General features: G+C 53.9%; 1 protein-coding gene across 6 annotated transcripts in view; it reads right to left on the reverse strand.

Moving 5' to 3' along the window:
• Positions 1 to 14,892, reverse strand: part of SEMA4B (semaphorin 4B) — a 38,587-nt gene extending 23,695 nt beyond the window's left edge. Inside the window, exons 1-6 of one of the 6 annotated variants that reach the window (XM_078078861.1) lie at positions 14,733 to 14,892; positions 11,997 to 12,089; positions 11,409 to 11,538; positions 7,787 to 7,944; positions 3,270 to 3,363; positions 2,534 to 2,764 (exon numbers count right to left, since the gene is read on the reverse strand). In XM_078078861.1, the coding sequence (XP_077934987.1) occupies positions 2,534 to 2,669 (136 nt within the window). In that variant the 5' untranslated portion in view covers positions 2,670 to 2,764; positions 3,270 to 3,363; positions 7,787 to 7,944; ... (1 more) ...; positions 11,997 to 12,089; positions 14,733 to 14,892. The remainder of the gene's footprint in view (positions 1 to 2,533; positions 2,765 to 3,269; positions 3,364 to 7,786; positions 7,945 to 11,408; positions 11,539 to 11,996; positions 12,090 to 14,732) is intronic. The other 5 variants (XM_078078863.1, XM_078078864.1, XM_078078862.1 and 2 more) reach the window with 5 other exon arrangements.
• Positions 14,893 to 17,781: the final 2,889 nt, after the last annotated feature.

A 17,781-nucleotide genomic window follows, 5' to 3' on the forward strand; every position in this document is an offset into this window, starting at 1 on the left:
CTCTCCCTCCATGCCTCTCTCCCTGTTCTGTGAGGGAGGGGCCACGGGCCCTTGTGCCCAGAGTCCCCATGGTCCCCTCAGGCCTACGCAGGATAGGCACGCTGCCAGGAACATCTAACAAGCCCCCAAAGATGAGGCAGGAAGCTGCCTGCAGCCACGCTCCAAAGGTGAGCCTGCCCAGTCACCAGGGCATTCCCCTCTGGGGCTTCCAATATCAAGGGCCAGGAGGAAGTCTAGGGAGGCAGGCCCTCTGGGGTGTGGTCCATATCAGTAAAGTATGGGTGTGTGCTCACAAGTTCAGGTGCTGGGTGCTGCTAACTATTCCAGGGCTTTGGGGGGACTAGAGAAAGAGGCTCCCTCTGGGCAGACCCAGTCTCAGGAACACAGCAGAAGCTCTGTCTTCTTCTAGGAGCCACAGCTTGGAAAGCAGAGTATCGACTGCATTTCTAGGCCCTTTGAACCTCTCAAGGGACACCTTTGTGCCGTGCATCTGTGCCAGTCCTAACAGGGGAACCTGTGTCTCAGTGCTCTGGGAGTGTGGATTTTCACCTAAGGATCTGGGAGAGGGGAATGCACAGACATCCAGACCAGAGTACCAACTGACCTGTGCGGGGGACGCCGGTGTGCGACAGAGCCCGGCAACAGTCACAGATTTGTGGAAGTGGGCCAGGTCTGAGAGCTATGTGGGTAATAACCCAGTGTTCTAGCCGCTCTCAGGATGCAGGCCCTCTCGGTTCCCCCTCACGGCTCCCCAGTTCTGCCTTTCAGTTACCCTCTGGGTGGTCCCCGTCCAGTTCCAGAGCTGGACTCAAGATGAGCTGCGCTTGCGATGGCTCTGTGAGCTAGCCCAGGGCCATAAATGGAGTCCTCCAGAACATTTGTTCCCACTTCACTGCCCTCCTGCCAGAGCTAAGAGGGTCTAAGGACAAAGGGAGTTGTGGCCACAACCGAGAAAGTGGCAAGGCAGTAGGCCCGGGTCCGGATACACTTGTTCATCCTCACTCAATGAGATGGAGCAGCACCCAAGGGACTGTGGTCGAATGAACACACCAGCACCACCCCCACCCCAGGCAGTCACCCTGGCTCTGTGCAGGATTGCGGGAATGAAGCCTGTGCTTCACACTAACGATAATGCCAGCTACCACTTATGGAGCGGTTTCCATGTACCAAGCCCTGTCCTAAGGACTTTTCAAACATAAACTGATTTAATCCTCACAACCTTGAGGTATGTGCTATTATTATCCCATTTTAAAGATGAGGAAATCAAGGCCCGGGAAGAGTTAAGTAGCTTGCTCAAGGTCACATGGTTACTAAGTGGTGGAGGCAGGATTTGAACCCAGGCTATGTTCTCAGCACGGTCTTGCAATGTCTCAGACAGGGTTATTCAGGGCCACAAGCACCCTGAGTTAATCTAAGTGCTGATTCTGCTACTCTTCCCTTTTGTACACAGAATGTTTTCAGGGGTGGGGATGCAGTAGAGAGAAGGAAGTCCGGTCTCCTTTCAATATGTAACCTCTAATTCATACGTCTTTTATTCTAATTCTCCCAGTGTGACAACAAGTTAAAGGGCTTGGAGAAACAACATCTACCGAGCCCCTATAAAGCTTGTGCCCACAGAACTCAGCTAGTTTCATGAAATCTCCAAGACAGCCTTGCAAGGTACCTACAACTGTGCCCATTTTGCAGATGAGCAAACCAGGGCACAGGGAGAAGGGAATTACTAGCCCAGTAGTAGAAATGGGCTTGGAATCCGGGTCCCTCTGATTTCAAAGAGAAGCTGGAGAAGCAACAAGATGTAAAGGGGTAGGGACAGGGGAGAGCCAGGGGCCACAGTAGCAGGCATGAGCACCAGGTGAGGGACCTCACCAATGAGGATGGTACTCCCAGGAGGATTCTCTCTCAGGGCCTAGGAGTCACAGAGCAGCCCCCATCCCTGGTAGGATCGCTCTCGGGCCCCGGAGGGATCCCACCACGTTCGGGCCGGGGCAGCGCCGATAGGCCAGGGTGAAGGGCTGGGAGGGAAGATGGGACTCCTGTCCCGCTGCGGCTCGGGAGTCCTGCTGCGACTTGCTGGAATACCAGAACCCCAGTGTTTATGGGACGGCAAGCACGGTCCCCTCCACCCCGAGACGCCCTCGGGGGCGGCACCGCGGCTGGCTCTGGTCAGCATCAAAGACAAGCAGATGGGCAGGCGGACCAGCGGGTAGCCAGCACCGGGGGGGGGCGGGGGCTGCCACCGCCGCAAAGGACGCCCTACCGAGGGGCGAGCTTGGACGCTGAGCGGGCGCGAGACCCCCCCCCGCCCTCTAAAGGAGGGGAAGAAAGGGGCCCGCGGCCCCACAGTTGCCCTCTCCTCTCTCTCCCTCCCCGCAGCGCTCTGAAAGAAGGAGGGGTCCTAATGGACCCCAAGCCTCTGACAGGCCCCCTCCTCCCTCCTTCCTTTGTCACGGCAGCCTCCGCACAGGCACCTCCCGGCCGCCTCCCCTCCCCCCGACCCCAGCCCGCGCCCCCGCGGGGTCGCCCCAGCGCTCACCCAGAGGCAGGCTGATCCGAGGGGCGAGCGCCGGAGTCGGCGGCGGCGGCAGCAGCAGCAGGAGCAGCAGGAGTAGCGGCGGCGGCCGGGGCGGCAGGGCGCCCCGCGGGGCGCACGGTCGGCTCCCCCGGCCCATCGCGGAGCTCCGGACAGCGGGGAGCGACGGCGTCCTCCGGGCTCCGGCTCAGGTGGCTCAACTTGACTCGCGGGCTGCAGCCCCGCCCGCTAGACCTGAGGGGGGGTGGGGGGAGCTACTGTCACGTGGCCCTCGGTGGGCGGGGCCGAAGGAGGAAGTCGGCGGCTAGCCCTGCCTCTCCCGCTCCGCTCCCGCCCCGCCCCCTGCTCGCTCGGGGCGCCGGAGGCCCGAGGGGTGGCCGCGTGCTGCGCGCGCTCGGTGCGCGCCTGGAGGACGCCAACCAGTCGCCGCCGAGGCCGCAGGAGCACGCGGGCGCGGAGAGCGGACCCGTGGTTCTTCTCCCCCGCCTCGCAGGCCCTCCCACCGCCTCCCCGACCCCTTCCGGCTCCTCTGCAACCCCCTGAGCGCGTGCCGTGGGGAAAACGTGTGGGTCTCTCTCCCTGGGCGCCTCCCGAGGGTCGGGCCTTGGTCTCCACCCCTTCCACCCCCCACGCTGGTGCTCCTGGCACCCACTTGCCCGTGACCAAATGAATCGGCCAAGCCCGTGCTGGTGACGAGGCTAGTTGCTTCTGAGTCTCACTTCTGCACGGGTCAACCCACCTTAGGTCTTGGCTGGGCGTTCACTCCAGGCTCAGAGCTTGATCTAGGTACCCTGCGGGGTCATCCCCGTCTAGATGTCCATACGAAGCCAAACCTTGGAGGGGCGGGCGGGGGGGGAGCGGGCAAGATTTGCTTAAGTGGGATAACTACATGTAATGTACTGTGAAGGACGACTGACCTCCTCCACAGGCTGCACGTTGCCCGGCAGGTGAAAGTACTCCCTCAGGCCGGAGTGGAATCCCACAGGCACCCACCACACTCCTCCTGGCTCCTAACATCCTCAGGGATGGGGCTTAGTTCTGCTGAGACTGGACGGGGCGGGGGTCAAACTGCAGACTGGACCCCCTAGTGGGTCCCTATCAGCATTAAAAAAGCAGAATAGCCTAGGTGGCTCAGTCCCGTAAGCGTCTGCCTTCTGCTCAGGTCGTGATCCCGAGGTCCTGGGATCCAGCAGCAGGTCTGGCTCCCTGCGGAGGCCGCTTCTCCCTCTCCCTCTGCTGCTCCCCCTGCTTGTGCTCACGCGCGCTCTCTCAAATAAATAAAATCTTAAGGAAAAAGGCAGAATAGCAAATATCAAAGTGCAATGATCACGGAAGATCAGAAAGTGTTGGGAAACGTGTTTCAACTTTTCCTAAAGGTGCACAGGATCGCAGTAAAATGTAATTCTTCCTGTACTTCAAGTCAAAGGTAGTTTGAAAACCTCCGCTAGGCTAGTCATTTCCTGGCAGTGGTGATGGTTTCTCCAGAAACTGGCTGGAAAGTTCCTCTTCACCCCCAGCCATAACTAGCCTCCTCAGAGCCACCACCTGTTGCTTTCACCCCACTGCCAGGGCCTGCCACTTCCTCTCCCACAGGGTGGCTGTCAGGAGATGGGCACAGCACCCACATGGTCCCAGGTCTCCTCTCCCAGTCAGGGTTCCTCATGCTCTGTGATTTCTGTACCTCCACCATCCTAACACCCTTCTGTGGACACGGTCCAGGCTAGTAGCACCCTTTTTATAAAGGGGCTCCCAGCACTGGACACACAATTCCACACAGGATGTGGGCAGCACCAACCACCAGAGGTTCTAGCATTGCAGGCCCTGGACACTTTCCCTCTATTAATGGTGTCAATCTGTTTCTTAGCCAATTATACTCAGGCTTCTCTCTGCAGTCAGGACCTCTGTCCCGAACTCCAGATGGCCTCAACGTTTCTACCGGGCTGTCTTGTCCGACAGGCATCTCATATCCAACATGTCCTACACTAAGCTCCTGATCTCTCCCCTCTCCCTCCCCAAAATGGGTTCCTCCTATGTGAGCTTTCTCCATCTCATTTAAAGGCAAGTCCATCTTCAAGCTGCTTAACTACTTTCTTTCATTTCCTCACATCTGACCCACTAGGAAATCCATAACCTGACCACTCACCACCTCCCCGTGTGTGTGGGGGGTCACCATCAGCACCCTCTTTCTCCCGGTTACTGCAAGTTCCTCCTAACTGCTACCTCTGCTTCCCTGCAAACTATTCTCAACTCAGCAACCAGAATCTTTTTTTTTTTTTTAAACGATTTTATTTATTCATTTGAGACACAGAGATACAGAGAGAGAGAGAAAGCATGAGCAGGGAGAGAGGCAGAGGGAGAGGGAGAAGCAGGCTCCTCGCTGAGCCAGGAGCCCGATGTGGGGCTCGATCCCAGGACCCTGGGATCATGACCTGAGCCGAAGGCAGACGCTTAACCATCTGAGCCACCCAGGCGCCCAACCAGAATCTTTCAAAACCAGTAAGGTCATGGCACTCCTTTGCTTGAAACCCTCCAAGGGTTCCCTGTCTCACTCAGAATAAAAGCCAAAGACTTACAGTGGTGTACAAGGCCCTGTGTCATCCTCACCCCACCACATCCTCCACTGCTCTCCCCCTACTCACTCTACTTCAGGCACACCCCCAACCACTCCTCTTAGGACCTTTGTCCTGGCTACTCCCTCTGCCTGGGGCACTCTTCCCCCAGATAGCCACATGATTGAGTCCCTTGCTTCCTTCAGATCCTTGCTCAAAGATCACCTTCTTGAAGAATCTGAACTTCCACCCATATCCCCTTACCTGGAGAAAATTTTTCAAAGCACTCATCACCTTTGCTGTGGTTTTTCATTATTGCCTGAAATCCCCACCTGACCCCACTCCCCAGCACCAAGAATGTTGACTGAGGAGGGCAGGGATTTTTTTTTTTTTAAAGATTTTGTTTATTTTACAGAGAGAGAGAGAGCACAAGCAGGGGGAGCAGCAGAGGGAGGAGGAGAAGCAGACTCCCCGCCGAGCAAGAAGCCCTATGCGGAGCTCGATCCCAGGACCCTGGGATCATGACCTGAGCTGAAGGCAGACGCTTAACCGACTGAGCCACCCAGGCGCCCCAAAGGAGGGCAGGATTTTTGCTTATTCGGCTAGTTAACTAACATGGCCCAAGCTTCTAGAACAGTGCCTGGCATATGGCAGACCCTCAATAAGTACTGGCTACACGAATGAATGAATGGATGGATGTAACCCAAGAGTCATGGAATACTGCTGGCTCATGTCAGCTAACAACCAGAGCTACTTTTCTTTATCAACTTTCATCTAGTAAAGAGTTCCCCCAAACCTCAAATTATGCAATTAACATTTTCAACCTAAGCACAGGACTTCATATTGATCTCCTTTAAATCTACTAGTTCTGGTCCAACTTTCATCCTATTGAGGTCATTTTGAGTATTCATTCTATTATCATAGAATTTGACTTCCCTTCCCAGTTTTGAATCATCAGTAAATTTGGTAATCATTTCTTAGCCTTTATCCGAGTCATTGATAAAAAATATTGGGTGTCAGGGGTGCCTGGCTGGCTCAGTCGGTAGAGCGTGAGGCTCTTGATCTTGGGGTTGTAAGTTCAATCCCCATGTTGGGTGTAGAGACTACTTAAAATCTTAAAAAAAAAAAAAAAATACTAGATGAGCAGACCTATTACCCACTCCCCAACAAAAGGTACCAGGTGTCCTGGGGAAGGCAAGCCTGGGACATTTTGTTGGGCCAAAAAGCAAGGAAGTGATGAAAGACTAATGGGGTCACGTCAAAAGGACATGGGCCCAGCTTGATGACTAAACCTGAGATAATTTGAGACTCAAAAAGCATACTGAAGTAATGGGTCCTAATGTATCAAAATAAAACAATCCATTAGTCTGCAGTGAAACTCAGGAAAACACACAGAGAGAAAGAAAAGAGGTAGAAAGGAAGCTTTTCTTTATAGAAGAATGTTGGCTGATGAATGTAGAAGAAAGAGTAGACTTCAGAAAGCCTCGATTCAAGCAAGGGTAATCAGTGGATGCTAAGCCACTGGGTAGAAGATTTTTGGGAAACTGTATATGAACAAGGTCTCAAAGTCTGTCCTACAAGTGACTTACTAATTACCAAAAGGAAAATGTATCTCTGGGGCAGAACTCTGGCAGCCACTACCTTAACCAAGTGGCCTAAAGTAGCATCACCAGGGGCGCCTGGGTGGCTCAGTCAGTCAAGAGCCTGCCTTTGGCTCAGGTCATGATCCCAGGGTCTTGGGATGGAGCCCTTTGTGGGGCTCCCTGCTCGGCAGGGAGTCTCCTTCTCCCTCTCCCTCTGCCCCTCCCTCTGTTCATGCTGTCCCTCTCTCTCTCTCAAATAAATAAATAAAATCTTTAAAAAAATAAATAAAGCAGCATCACCAGTAATGCAAGTGCCTGATGCATTTACCTCCTGGTATGATGCAATAAGAAATACACAACATCATCGGTCCTTGGAGCACTTCTGGCAAACCCAGATCTAATGATAAGGACACAATCAGATACCAAAGAAAACTAGCTTGGACTCTTCAAAAAGCTCAACCCGGTGAAAGATAAAAAAGACAAGGGACTATTTTAGGTCAAGAAACGAAAAGAGACATGATAACCAGAAGAAACATGTGAACATTGATGGAATCTTGAAAGAAAAAAAAGAGAAAGCCATTCAGAATTGGGGAAAATGTTACGATGCACCGTGTCTTAGGTATTACGGCGCTATTGCTCATTTTCTTTGGTATGATAATGGCACTGTGGTTTTAGGGGAATGTTATCATCCTTCAGAGATGCCTGCTGAAGTTTGTAGAGGTGAAGTGTCATGTCTGCAACCTACTTTCCAATGATTCAGCAAAAATGTGTGTGTGTGTGTGTGTGTGTGTGTGTGTGTGTTAGAGTGAGTGTGACTGTCACAAAGTTTTAACAATTAGTTGATACAGAAAAGTTCCAGGTGTTTCAGGGGTTTGTAAGTTTTGGGGGGGAAAAATCAGATAGGAGGGGGACAAAAGCAGAGCCCAGGGCCACTAGAGACCTCTATCAGGGTGGAAACTGATCAATATCCTTTGTAGGTTGAACAACCAGCTATGTGTCCTCCGACCTGCACTCCTCAGCCCACATTTCTCCGTATTATCCACAAGAATATTATGAAACAATTGTGAGAAACCTTGTTGAAATCAAGGTACTAGCTACCGCATTTCCTTTGGGCTTCTCCTTACCGTTCTTAACCGGAACAGGGGCTGGTGAGTGGCACGTGCTCAATTAGCAGCTGGTGGCTGCCCGGATCTCTGCATCAGCTCGCTCCCCAAATGGCAGCGAGGCTGGTGTGCCCCAGTGTCTTGGCAACACACGGGTCGTCTGGCTGCTCTGCTCATCCCTGAGGAGAAGAGGCAGAGGCTGATGCGGCCTCGCTTGGTGGGTAATTACACCCTGTTCGTGGTTGCTCAAATGCTTCAAGTATGTCGTATGCCAACTGGGTAGCGAGTCTCTTGAGGACAGTGACTAGTCATATCTTTGGAACCCACACTGCCTAGCCTGGCACTCTAGCAGGGCTGACAAAATGAGGGACCTGGAGGACTACCCTCCAATCCATGCCCCCAATATGGCAACCTCGGCCCTTGTGGGCTCCTCTGTCTTCCGTTAGCATGCTAATTTGTTCTCCCCCAGACTAGAAAAAACAGGAGGATGACTGACTGAGAGAGACCTCATTTGAGCTGACTTCCTGTGGGATAAAGAGTGGTTCCCAAGCCAACGCTGTGTGCCCTGCTCCCCTCTGCCACTCTTGGATGTAGGCAAGTCTTTCTTGGCCAGAACATCGGGGTTTATAAAGAGCTCAGGGGCGGCTTGGAAAGGCAGCATAAGAGACGAAGAGAAAAGCAACGCTTTTGTGCCCCCAGCCAGCAAGATGAAGTCGTCAAGCCTGGCCCTCTCTTTCCCCATTCACACTCACACAGCCCTTGCCCTTTCCATCCTCCCATCCTCCCCTGGGTTTCTTCTCTCATCTCTCTCTGTCTCTCCCTCCCAGTCTCTCCTTTTCTCTCCCTCTCTCTGGCACAGACACAGACACACGTAGAAGGAAGACAAAAACACAAAAATGAGAGATAAAATGTGTACGAGAATGTATACAAAGGGGCCAAATGAAACTTCTCGATGGTGAGAGATGTTCAGACTAGGGGGCACATGCCTAGTAGGCAGAGAAGGAAACTTTAGGGATGACCAGAATATTCTCTATCTTGATCTGGGTGTTGATTTCACAAGTGTATACAAATGTTAACATGTTTTGAGCTGTACACTAAAGATCTGTGCATTTTCCGGTATGTAAATTCATATCTTATACCTGTTATCATGGGAAAAACAAAAAACAAAAACAAAGAAGCCAAAAGGTTAAAAAACAACAACAACTCACCTGTAGGATCAGGTGGGAGAAGAACAAAATGTGAAGAACTACAGGGGCACCTGGGTGGCTCAGTCAGTTAAGCATCTGACTCTTGATTTTGGCTCAGGTCATGACCTCAAGGTCGTGGGATCGAACCCTGTGTCGGGCTCCGGGCTCAGCATGGAGTCGGCTTGGGATTCTTCTCTCTCCCTCTGTCCCTCCCCTACTCATACACTCTCTAAATAAAATCTTTTTTTTTTTTTTTTTAAGATTTTACTCACTTGAGAGAGAGAGAGAGCAAGCATAAGCAGGGGGAGGGGCAAAGGGAGAGGGAGAAGCAGACTCCCGGCTGAGCCAGGAGCCCGACACAGGGCTCGATCCCAGGGCCCAGAGATCATGCATGACCTGAGCCAAAAGTAGACGCTTAACCACCTGAGCCCATCTGAGCCACCCAGGCGCCCCAAGTAAATAAAGATTTTTTTAAAAAGATGAGAAGAGCTACAGAAGAGGGAGAGAATGAAGAGAAATAAGAGGCAAGAGGAGAAGAAGGGTAAAAAGGTAAAGCACACAAACTCATGTGCCCATTGTCTCTCTAACCTGCTTAGCACAGAAGCAGATGGCCCGGGCCTAGGCCGGGCAGAGTGCTGGCAGGGCCATGGCCAGGACACTGCCAGCTTCCCAAGCAATCACTCAGCGTTCATCGTCTGCAGGTACAGGCCCTGCCCAGGTGCAGGCCAGCCACGTCCTCGGGCACGGATGGCTCCTGCCAGGCAGCCCCTGGCCAGGCCCGCCTGCTCTCATTCCCACCCAGGGCAACCTTGCTTTCCAGCTCCCACAGTTCTACTCTGGGAGTCACTGCTTTGTTTGTTGGCCACGGGGGAGGGGCCTCCTGCCAAAGCCCGGTGAAGCCTGAACCCAGAGGTCCCATCCACCCCCGCTCTGGAGTGGCACCGTGCTCCTCCCCGTCCCGGGCTCTGCTGGCAGGCTGCCTGGCCAGGCCTCACAGACACGCACGGGCTGCGGCCCAGCTCCCCGGGCCTTGGCCCCCTGCCACCATCCCCTCGTAGCCCTGGGCCGTCCTCTGATGGCAGGCTGCAGCTGCAGCTGCCCCCCCACGCCCTGGCTGGGCACGCTGCTGGTGTCTCCTCCCCAGGGGCTGGGCAGCGGCATCAATACATTTTGATGAGGAAGCGACACCAGCTGGCACACTGTGTGTGCTTTTAAATCGGCCAGTGACTTCCAGATCCTGGGGGCTGGGAGCCTCCCGGGGGCAGCGCCCTCCGCAGCACAGGGCCTTCACGGGGGCAGCACCAACGCTGCCTTCAGGCCTCGTGGGCAGCTTTTAACCAGCGTCTGGCAACACATGGGAATGGCCTCATCCCCGCCCCCCACTCTGTTCTGACCCCTCCACGGGTCCCTGGGTTTCTGGCTCTGGTAGGTGGTAGGATGCAGCTGCGAAGCACGCCAGTTCTGTCCAAAGAATGTCAGCACCATCCGTTACTCTGTGGGCTGTGAGGCAGCCACACGATGTCCCTGAGCCTCAGCTTCCTCATCTGTGAGATGGGCACGCCAGCAGTCCCTCCCGGGGCTGAGCAGAACTGAGCAGAGTCCCTGACATCTGGGCACCGGTGGTGAGGCCCCCGGTGAGCGCCCCCCAAGCAGAGCCAGGCTTCCTGAGGCGGCGGCTCGCCTCCCCTACCCGCAAGTTGCCACGACCTCGGTAACTTAACCGTCTTACGCGCCCGGCCCCGAGGAGCCCCTTCTGGCCTCTCCCCTCGGGTTCAGCTGCCTCCTGCAAGCCCAGTGCTGAGTCTGCAACTCTCCAGGGCAGAAGGAACCGGCCTGCCCAGCCCGGGCCCCGCCGCGCTCCCTGTGGTGAACAGCCTACCCCCCGCCCCAGTGCCAGCCCCGCCGGGGCCTGTTGGGGCCTGAGTTGGCCACTCCCTGGGAGGGGACCCCCCTGCCCCACAGGGCTGGGGTGCAACCAGCAGGGCTCAACCTGTCCCAGTCCTGACAGGGTAGAACATGACGTTACCACTGTCACTCCCCTGCCCCCAACACCAGTTGCGGGGGGCGGTGGGGGGGCCTGTCTGCCTGGGCCTGCAGTCCTGCTCACAGGGGGCGCCTAGGGGGCCTGGGTGGTTGGCCTGGCTGACGCTTGGCACCTGCCACCCGGAAGAGGCGCAGTGACTGCTCAGGGACTTTCCTTCTCTGACACCACAGCACCCACTCTTAGGTGGGAGGTAGATGTTCTAAGGATCCAGGAAAGCTTGGTTTCCATTTTGGCTTATCAGGCCTGAGGCCCCTCCCTTCCCAAGATGCCAAGAAATCAGGAATCCATTGCCCCCTTTGCCACCAAGTTCTTCCTCCTTGAATCCCACTCTGAGCTCCAGACTCCTGGCCATTGCCCCATGAAGGGAAAGAAGGCCCGGGTCAGGGCCCTTCCTCCACCCCAGGAAACTAACCTCCTTTCCAGAAGCCCAAGGCTCTCCCTTCACAAAGATGAGGGGCTCTCTGATCCCTGTAGTTTCCTGGTCACCTCGGGTCACCCGGTGGCTGCCAGAGAGATCACCTTGCTCTTGGTTCCACTGCTTCCTACAGAGTGGGCCAAGACAGGCGAGCCCATCAGGGTGGTGGGGATAGACAGGCAGGGTCCACAGATTTCCTGCAGCTCCAAAGAGAGGACTACTGTCCTGTCTGGTCATGGTGGAGGGAGGTGTCCCCACCTGCCACACCCTAAAGCAGTGGTATTAAGAGACAACACTCACAGAGCTGGTGTGGGGACACCAAAGATCCGTGCTGTGACAACTGTCTTGCACACAGGCACCCTGGCCCAGGACTCCCGGCAGCCCCATCAATGCGTTGTGAGGAAGCATCAGGCCGGAGGACACTCTGAGGCTCCAAGTGGGCCCAGCTTGTCCGAAGCAGAGGAGGGTCTCTAGGGGACCTGGGCCCGGGGCCTGGACCACCCAGCTGCCTAGGCAGAGCTCCAGCTCCTCCAGCTGTGGTTTCTGCAGGGACCCCACAAACCCCCTGAATGAGAGCAGGCCCACCTTGCTCTTCCCAGGCTCTTCCTCTGTGAATTCTGCCTCAGTTCTTTCATGACAGCATGAGCAGCAAGGGCGGGCTTCAGGGAGCTATGAACCCTAAGAATGATATGTGGTCTCTGGTGAGAGCAGAGCTTTCATCTGCTTTCAAAAAGATCACTGTTCCCTTCCCCCTACAAAAAAAAAGGTAAAGAACCGGGGCACCTGGGTGGCTCAGTGGTTAAGCATCTGCCTTCGGCTCAGGTCATGATCATCGAGCCCCGCATCAGGCTCCCTGCTCCCTGGGAAGCCTGCTTCTCCCTCTCCCACTCCCCCTGCTTGTGTTCCCTCTCTTGCTGTGTCTCTGTCAAATAAATAAATAAAATTTTTAAAAAAAAAAGGTAAAGAACCATTTCTTTGAGGTATGCTAATCTGCAGACCCAGGCACCTTTCACAATTAGCCTTTATCAGGTAAAAAGAAATTATTTATCTCATTTTTGGAGTAGTTTTATAACCTTGACATGAATTGCTTGGCAAACTATTTCACCTAAAGCAAAGTTGACGTTTGTAAGGCTATTACTGAATACTTACTACTCACTGAGGCAGACACTGTGCTGAGCTTTTTCTGTTCAATCTTTTATGTAATTCTCACAACAGAGAGAGATAGGAATTACTATATCCCCACTCCCGAGGTGAGAAACTGGGGCACAGAGAGGTTCAGGGACTTCCTAAGGTCACACAAGCAGTAAGTCAGGAGTAGCACCAGAACCCAGATCGGACTCCAGAACCTGTAGTTAGAATTTCAACCAGGGTTTTGTCTCAACTTACAGCCATCCTCTTCCTAATCATATAAACTGCTGTCCCTTTCCTTCCTTCCTTCCTTCCTCTTCTCCCCCATTCCCTCCCTCTTTTATTCCCTTCCTTCCTTCTTTCATCCGCTCAACAAATCTTTCTTGTCCACGTGTTACCTTGTAAGCGCTGCAGAAACTGAAGGAAACAGACAGGTCGCTGCCTTCATAGAGTTTACAGTTTATCTGGGTCCCTAAAACTCTTCTTTCCCGAGAATCCCCATCCTGGGCCACATTTGTCTAGACACTTTCAGTCACTCATTCCTTTGTCTCCCAACAAAGGTACTGGCCAGGGCCCCCTCGGCAGAGCCCCAGAAGGGCTCCCAGGCGGTGCAGGCTAGACTCACGCTGTTTTCAGCTGATTTCCGGAGCCGCTCCTCTGGGCTCCGCTGCCCTGTGCTCAGATTTCCATTAAGGCACGCATTGTGCTCTAGTGACATGCTCATTTACACGTCACATTTCTCTCTGGCCATCTCTTTTACAAGCTTCTTGAGTGTGGGGACCAGACCTGCCTAACGCAGGTTTTTAATCTTCTGCCCCAGTGCAGAGCTTGCAAACAGTGGGTACCCAGTAAATGTTTAATAAATGAATACGTGAGTTTTCTGCTCTAGCTGACTGCCTCGAATCATTTCCAAATGATTCATTCAAGTGTTCCTTCCTGGATCTCTCTTCCCACCTCCCTCTTAACTTTTTCAAAGGAAAAGGCACCTCACTGATGGGGGGAAGTCCCACTTCCCTGCTTTAGGGCAGCCAAAGGGTGCTCATACAGTCTGAACAGATCTGTTGGCTTCAGAAGAAACGGTATTTTGGAGAGCTGCTGAATGCGCGGCTCCTGGGGCTTTATTTAAGGCCATCCTGTCAAATATCATATTAAAGCAAGAGCCCCAAGGCACAGGACTGACGCACAAGGGAGAGGGGTTCTTTCAGCTCTCCCCAAGGCTCCAGCCTCCACGGCCCATCTTTAGGTCACCTGTCACCAAAAGCTTGAGCCCCAGGGTTGCCAGGGGACTTATGCCAGACTTCCCTGAGCTTCAGTAAAATAACCAAAAAGGCAACAGCCATAGCCTTTAAGTCAGGATACTGGCCTCAAATGCTGACCTTCCCAACCCACTGTCATCTTGGGAAGTAATTTAACTTCTCTGGGTCCAGTTTCTCTTATGAAAGTAAGAAGGTGCAACTAGGTGGATTCCTAAACCTCTTTCAGTTCTAAAGCATCAATGGAAAAAAAAAAAAAAAAAACAAACCACAATTTAAAAAAAAAGTATGCCCTTCACCGTTCTTGCAGCATTTGACTCTTAACAAGAATCCTATGATTCCTAAGTCAAATTACTCACAATCAGGTTGGGAAATATGAGCAGAGGGCTGAAGACCTTCCCCGGGGGATGTAGGGATTCTGAGTCTTTTGGCCAGACCAGAACGACTCCAGAGTGGCCACTAGATCAGCCTCATTTCCAGGATCCCAACGTCTTTCCTTCCTAACCCCTACATCCACGTGTCACTCAGACAGAAACAGCCAGGACAAAAGCCTAATTCAAAGGCCACACCACGACCATTACGAGGAAGGGCCCAGGCTTTTTCCAAATCCCAGATGATTTCCCCCCCGCCCGGGCCAGGATTCCCGCCTCTCTCTCCGTTCCAGATCTGCGAGTAAGGAGTAGGTTTAAGGCACTGCTAGAAGGACTCCGCGCCGAGGCCTCGGGTGGCCATGGGAACGAGCGCCCAGCCTCCCGCGCTGCCATGGCAACGAGCTCCCCCAGTGGCTGGCGCCGGTGCCCATCAGAGCGTGCAGGTGGCGCCCTCTCGGGAGAGGGGCCCGGCGGGAAGCGGGGGCGGCGGCGGCGGCCTCGGCGGCCTCGCCCTCGTCCGTCCCTCTCCCAGGGCCTCGGCTCCCGGCCGCCCTGCCCCCCGCGCCTACCTGCGAGGGTCACGGCCCCCGCGCGACCACCGCCCCCGGCAGGGCCACCTCTCCGGCGCGGCTCCTCTTCCCGGGCCGCCCCCAGGCTCGCCCCGCCTGCCTGGCCGGCCCGACGCACTCCCGGGGGACGCAGTGTCCCCGCGCACACCCTCCGTCCCGCGCGGCGTCCCCGGAAATGCGGGGCCGCGGCCAAGCCCCGCCCCGCCCCGCCCCTGTTTATGGGAACTGTCCGGAGGCGCCCTCGGGCTCGCCCGCTGCCCAGCAGGGCCCCGCCGCTGCCACCCGCCTCGGGCGGGGACGGCCACTCCGCACTCGCCGCTGTGCCCGCCTCCCCCAGTCGGGACGTGGCCGCACGACAGCTCGCCAGCCGCAGGAGGCCGCGGGGTCTGCGGGGCTGCGCCCTCCCCGACCTTGGGAGGCCCGGCCTCGGCGGTCCAGGGCCCCGTAGGGGACAGGCTCACTAGCTGGAACCGGCGCGCGGGGGTTGGAATCCTTCCTACTACCTACTCTTAGGTGGTAGATCTACTACCACCTAATGGGCTGTGTTACCTAGGGCGGGCTCCTTAACCTCTCTGAGCCTCCAGTTCTCTATCAGCAAAGTGGGCATCAGAGCAGTAGAGACCTCACAGGGTTGTGGTGAGAAATGCAATTATGTAGGCATGCAACTGGCACATGGTCAGCGCTCAATAATGGCAGTATTGTTTCCAGTACGAGGCAAGTGAGAGCCGAGCTCAGAGCTACCGCCACGAAACCACCCACGTCTCCGCCCGCGGTGAATACTGCTCACCGCATCCCTTTAACCTGCAGTGGGCCACGCGGTGAGAGTGAAACCCAACGAAGAGATCTGCGGGAGGGGTGAGAGAGATGGTTATAAATATCCAGCATTTATCAAGGGACCTTGGCTCGTCCCTCTCCAGGCCCTACATCCTGGCTCTATCTTCCAGGAAAGCAACAGCCGCTCTCAGGGCGGTTCCTGAAACAACCAGTTCTGGGCGTGTTCGTGGCTGAGCCGGCCCGAGCTGGCTGGTCCAGGGGATGGAGAAACCGGAGGGCAAGTGTCAGCCTTTTCCCCCACCTGGCAGGCCGGGCCGGGCTTAAGTGCCTCCGCACCGGTCCTCTGCCGCCTTCCCTCCAAGGCACTGCCAGACTCCCCCACATAGTGCTCCCCCATAAATAGATAGAGTGGTCTGTCTACATATTTACTACCAAAATGTTGGAAAACAAAACACAATGAAGAATACCCATAATTAGGGGCGTCTGGGTGGCTCCAGCTGTTTAGCCTCGGACTCTTGATTTGGCTCAGGTCATGATCTCAGGGTCGTGGGATCCAGCCCAAGTTGGGCTTGGGGAGTCTGCTTGAGATTCTCTCCCTCTCTCTCTGCCCCTCCACCCTGCTCTCTCTCTCTAAAGTAAATAAATAAAATCCTTAAAGAAACAAACAAACAAACCCATAATTTCACCTGCCAGACCAGAATGACTCCAGAGTGACCACTAAAGCAGCCTGGGTCAATATTTTCTAAAACTTCTTTTGAGAAATAATTTATATGTAATAAAGCTCACAAATCTTAAGTGTACTGAGTTGATATTTTGGTGACTATCCTGTCTCTTTTCTATGCATAGTTTGCATTTAAAACTTTTAGAAAAAGGGGCTGCCTGGATGGCTCAGTTGCTGGAGCATACAACTCTTGATCTTGGGGTGTGAATTCAAGCCCCATATTGTTCATGGAGCTTACTAAAACAAAAACTACCCCCAAACCCCCAAACAAACAAACAAACAAAGAAAAAACTTTTAGAAAAAGGATTATTCAGTGCGTATTCTTTTAGCACTTTTCCCCAGGACAGCAGTATATCACAGCACTTTTCCATAACATTAAAAATTCTCGGGGCGCCTGGGTGGCTCCGTCGTTGGGCATCTGCCTTCGGCTCAGGTCATGATCCCAGGGTCCTGGGATCGAGCCCCGCATCGGGCTCCCTCCTCAGCGGGAAGCCTGCTTCTCCCTCTCCCACTCCCACTGCTTGTGTTCCTGCTCTCGCTATCTCTCTGTCAAATAAATAAATAGAAATCTTTTTAAAAAAAATTCTCGCATACCTTCATTTTTAATGTATTCTATCACAGGAGCGTAGCATACTTTTTTCTTTTTTTTTTTTTTGCGTAGCATACATTTTTAACCAGGTCTACTACTGGGCATCTCTCTTGTTTCTAATTGTTCATTATGGTAAGTAATATCCCTATGAGCATCCTTATCAATAGGCTTTTCCATACTCCCTCAATTATTTCTTTTTGTGTCCGTATTCTTCCTTCCTCCTCATCGTCCACACTTAGGAGTAAAACATGCTGCATTTATAGCCAAGGTAGTGCACTTCATTTGTGTAAGACTTTAAAACTGGTCCATTAGTTTTATTAGCACTGCCTTCTCAACAATGGGGGGAAGGGACAGGAGCAGATGCTAAAATTCAGCACCCTCGAGTTCCCACCACAGAGCCCATTGTGTCTCTCTGAGCCAGGGCTGCTCAGAGGAGCTCCTGGAACCTAAGCCTCCCCCATGAGGCCTCAGAGCTCCAGAGGGCTTAGGCAACGGTGACCGCTTCCGTCCCCAGACCAGCCTCAAGCCCTCAGGAAAAGAATGCTGTCCATGACCTCCCCTTCCTTCTCTCCCTATCAACCTTTCTAACTTCCTCTCCCCCCTCCCTTTTCCGCCCCTTCTCCCAGTCCCTCTTTCCTGCCTCCCCAGCTCCAACCTTCTTCCAGCCTTCTAATGGAGAAAGGGAAAAATCTTTAATGCATTGAAAAAAGACCTTACCTTTAATGTTATTGATCCCCCTCCCCCACTCTCACCCCCTTTCCTGGCTGTGGGACCTCAGGTGCAGAAAGGCTTGAGTTAATCACCTCAGGTCCCAGCACAGGGTCCCTTGATTAATGTAGCTGTTCATTTCCTTTTATCCACTCCACTCCTCCTCCCTCTCCTTCCCCCGTAGGCTACCATTCTAAGATGTTTAATATACATGCCTTTGTTCCTACACATTCTTGCAGAATGCATTGTAGAACTGC

The sequence above is a fragment of the Halichoerus grypus genome, chromosome 8 (genome assembly GCF_964656455.1).
Source record: "Halichoerus grypus chromosome 8, mHalGry1.hap1.1, whole genome shotgun sequence".
Taxonomy (NCBI): domain Eukaryota; kingdom Metazoa; phylum Chordata; class Mammalia; order Carnivora; family Phocidae; genus Halichoerus; species Halichoerus grypus.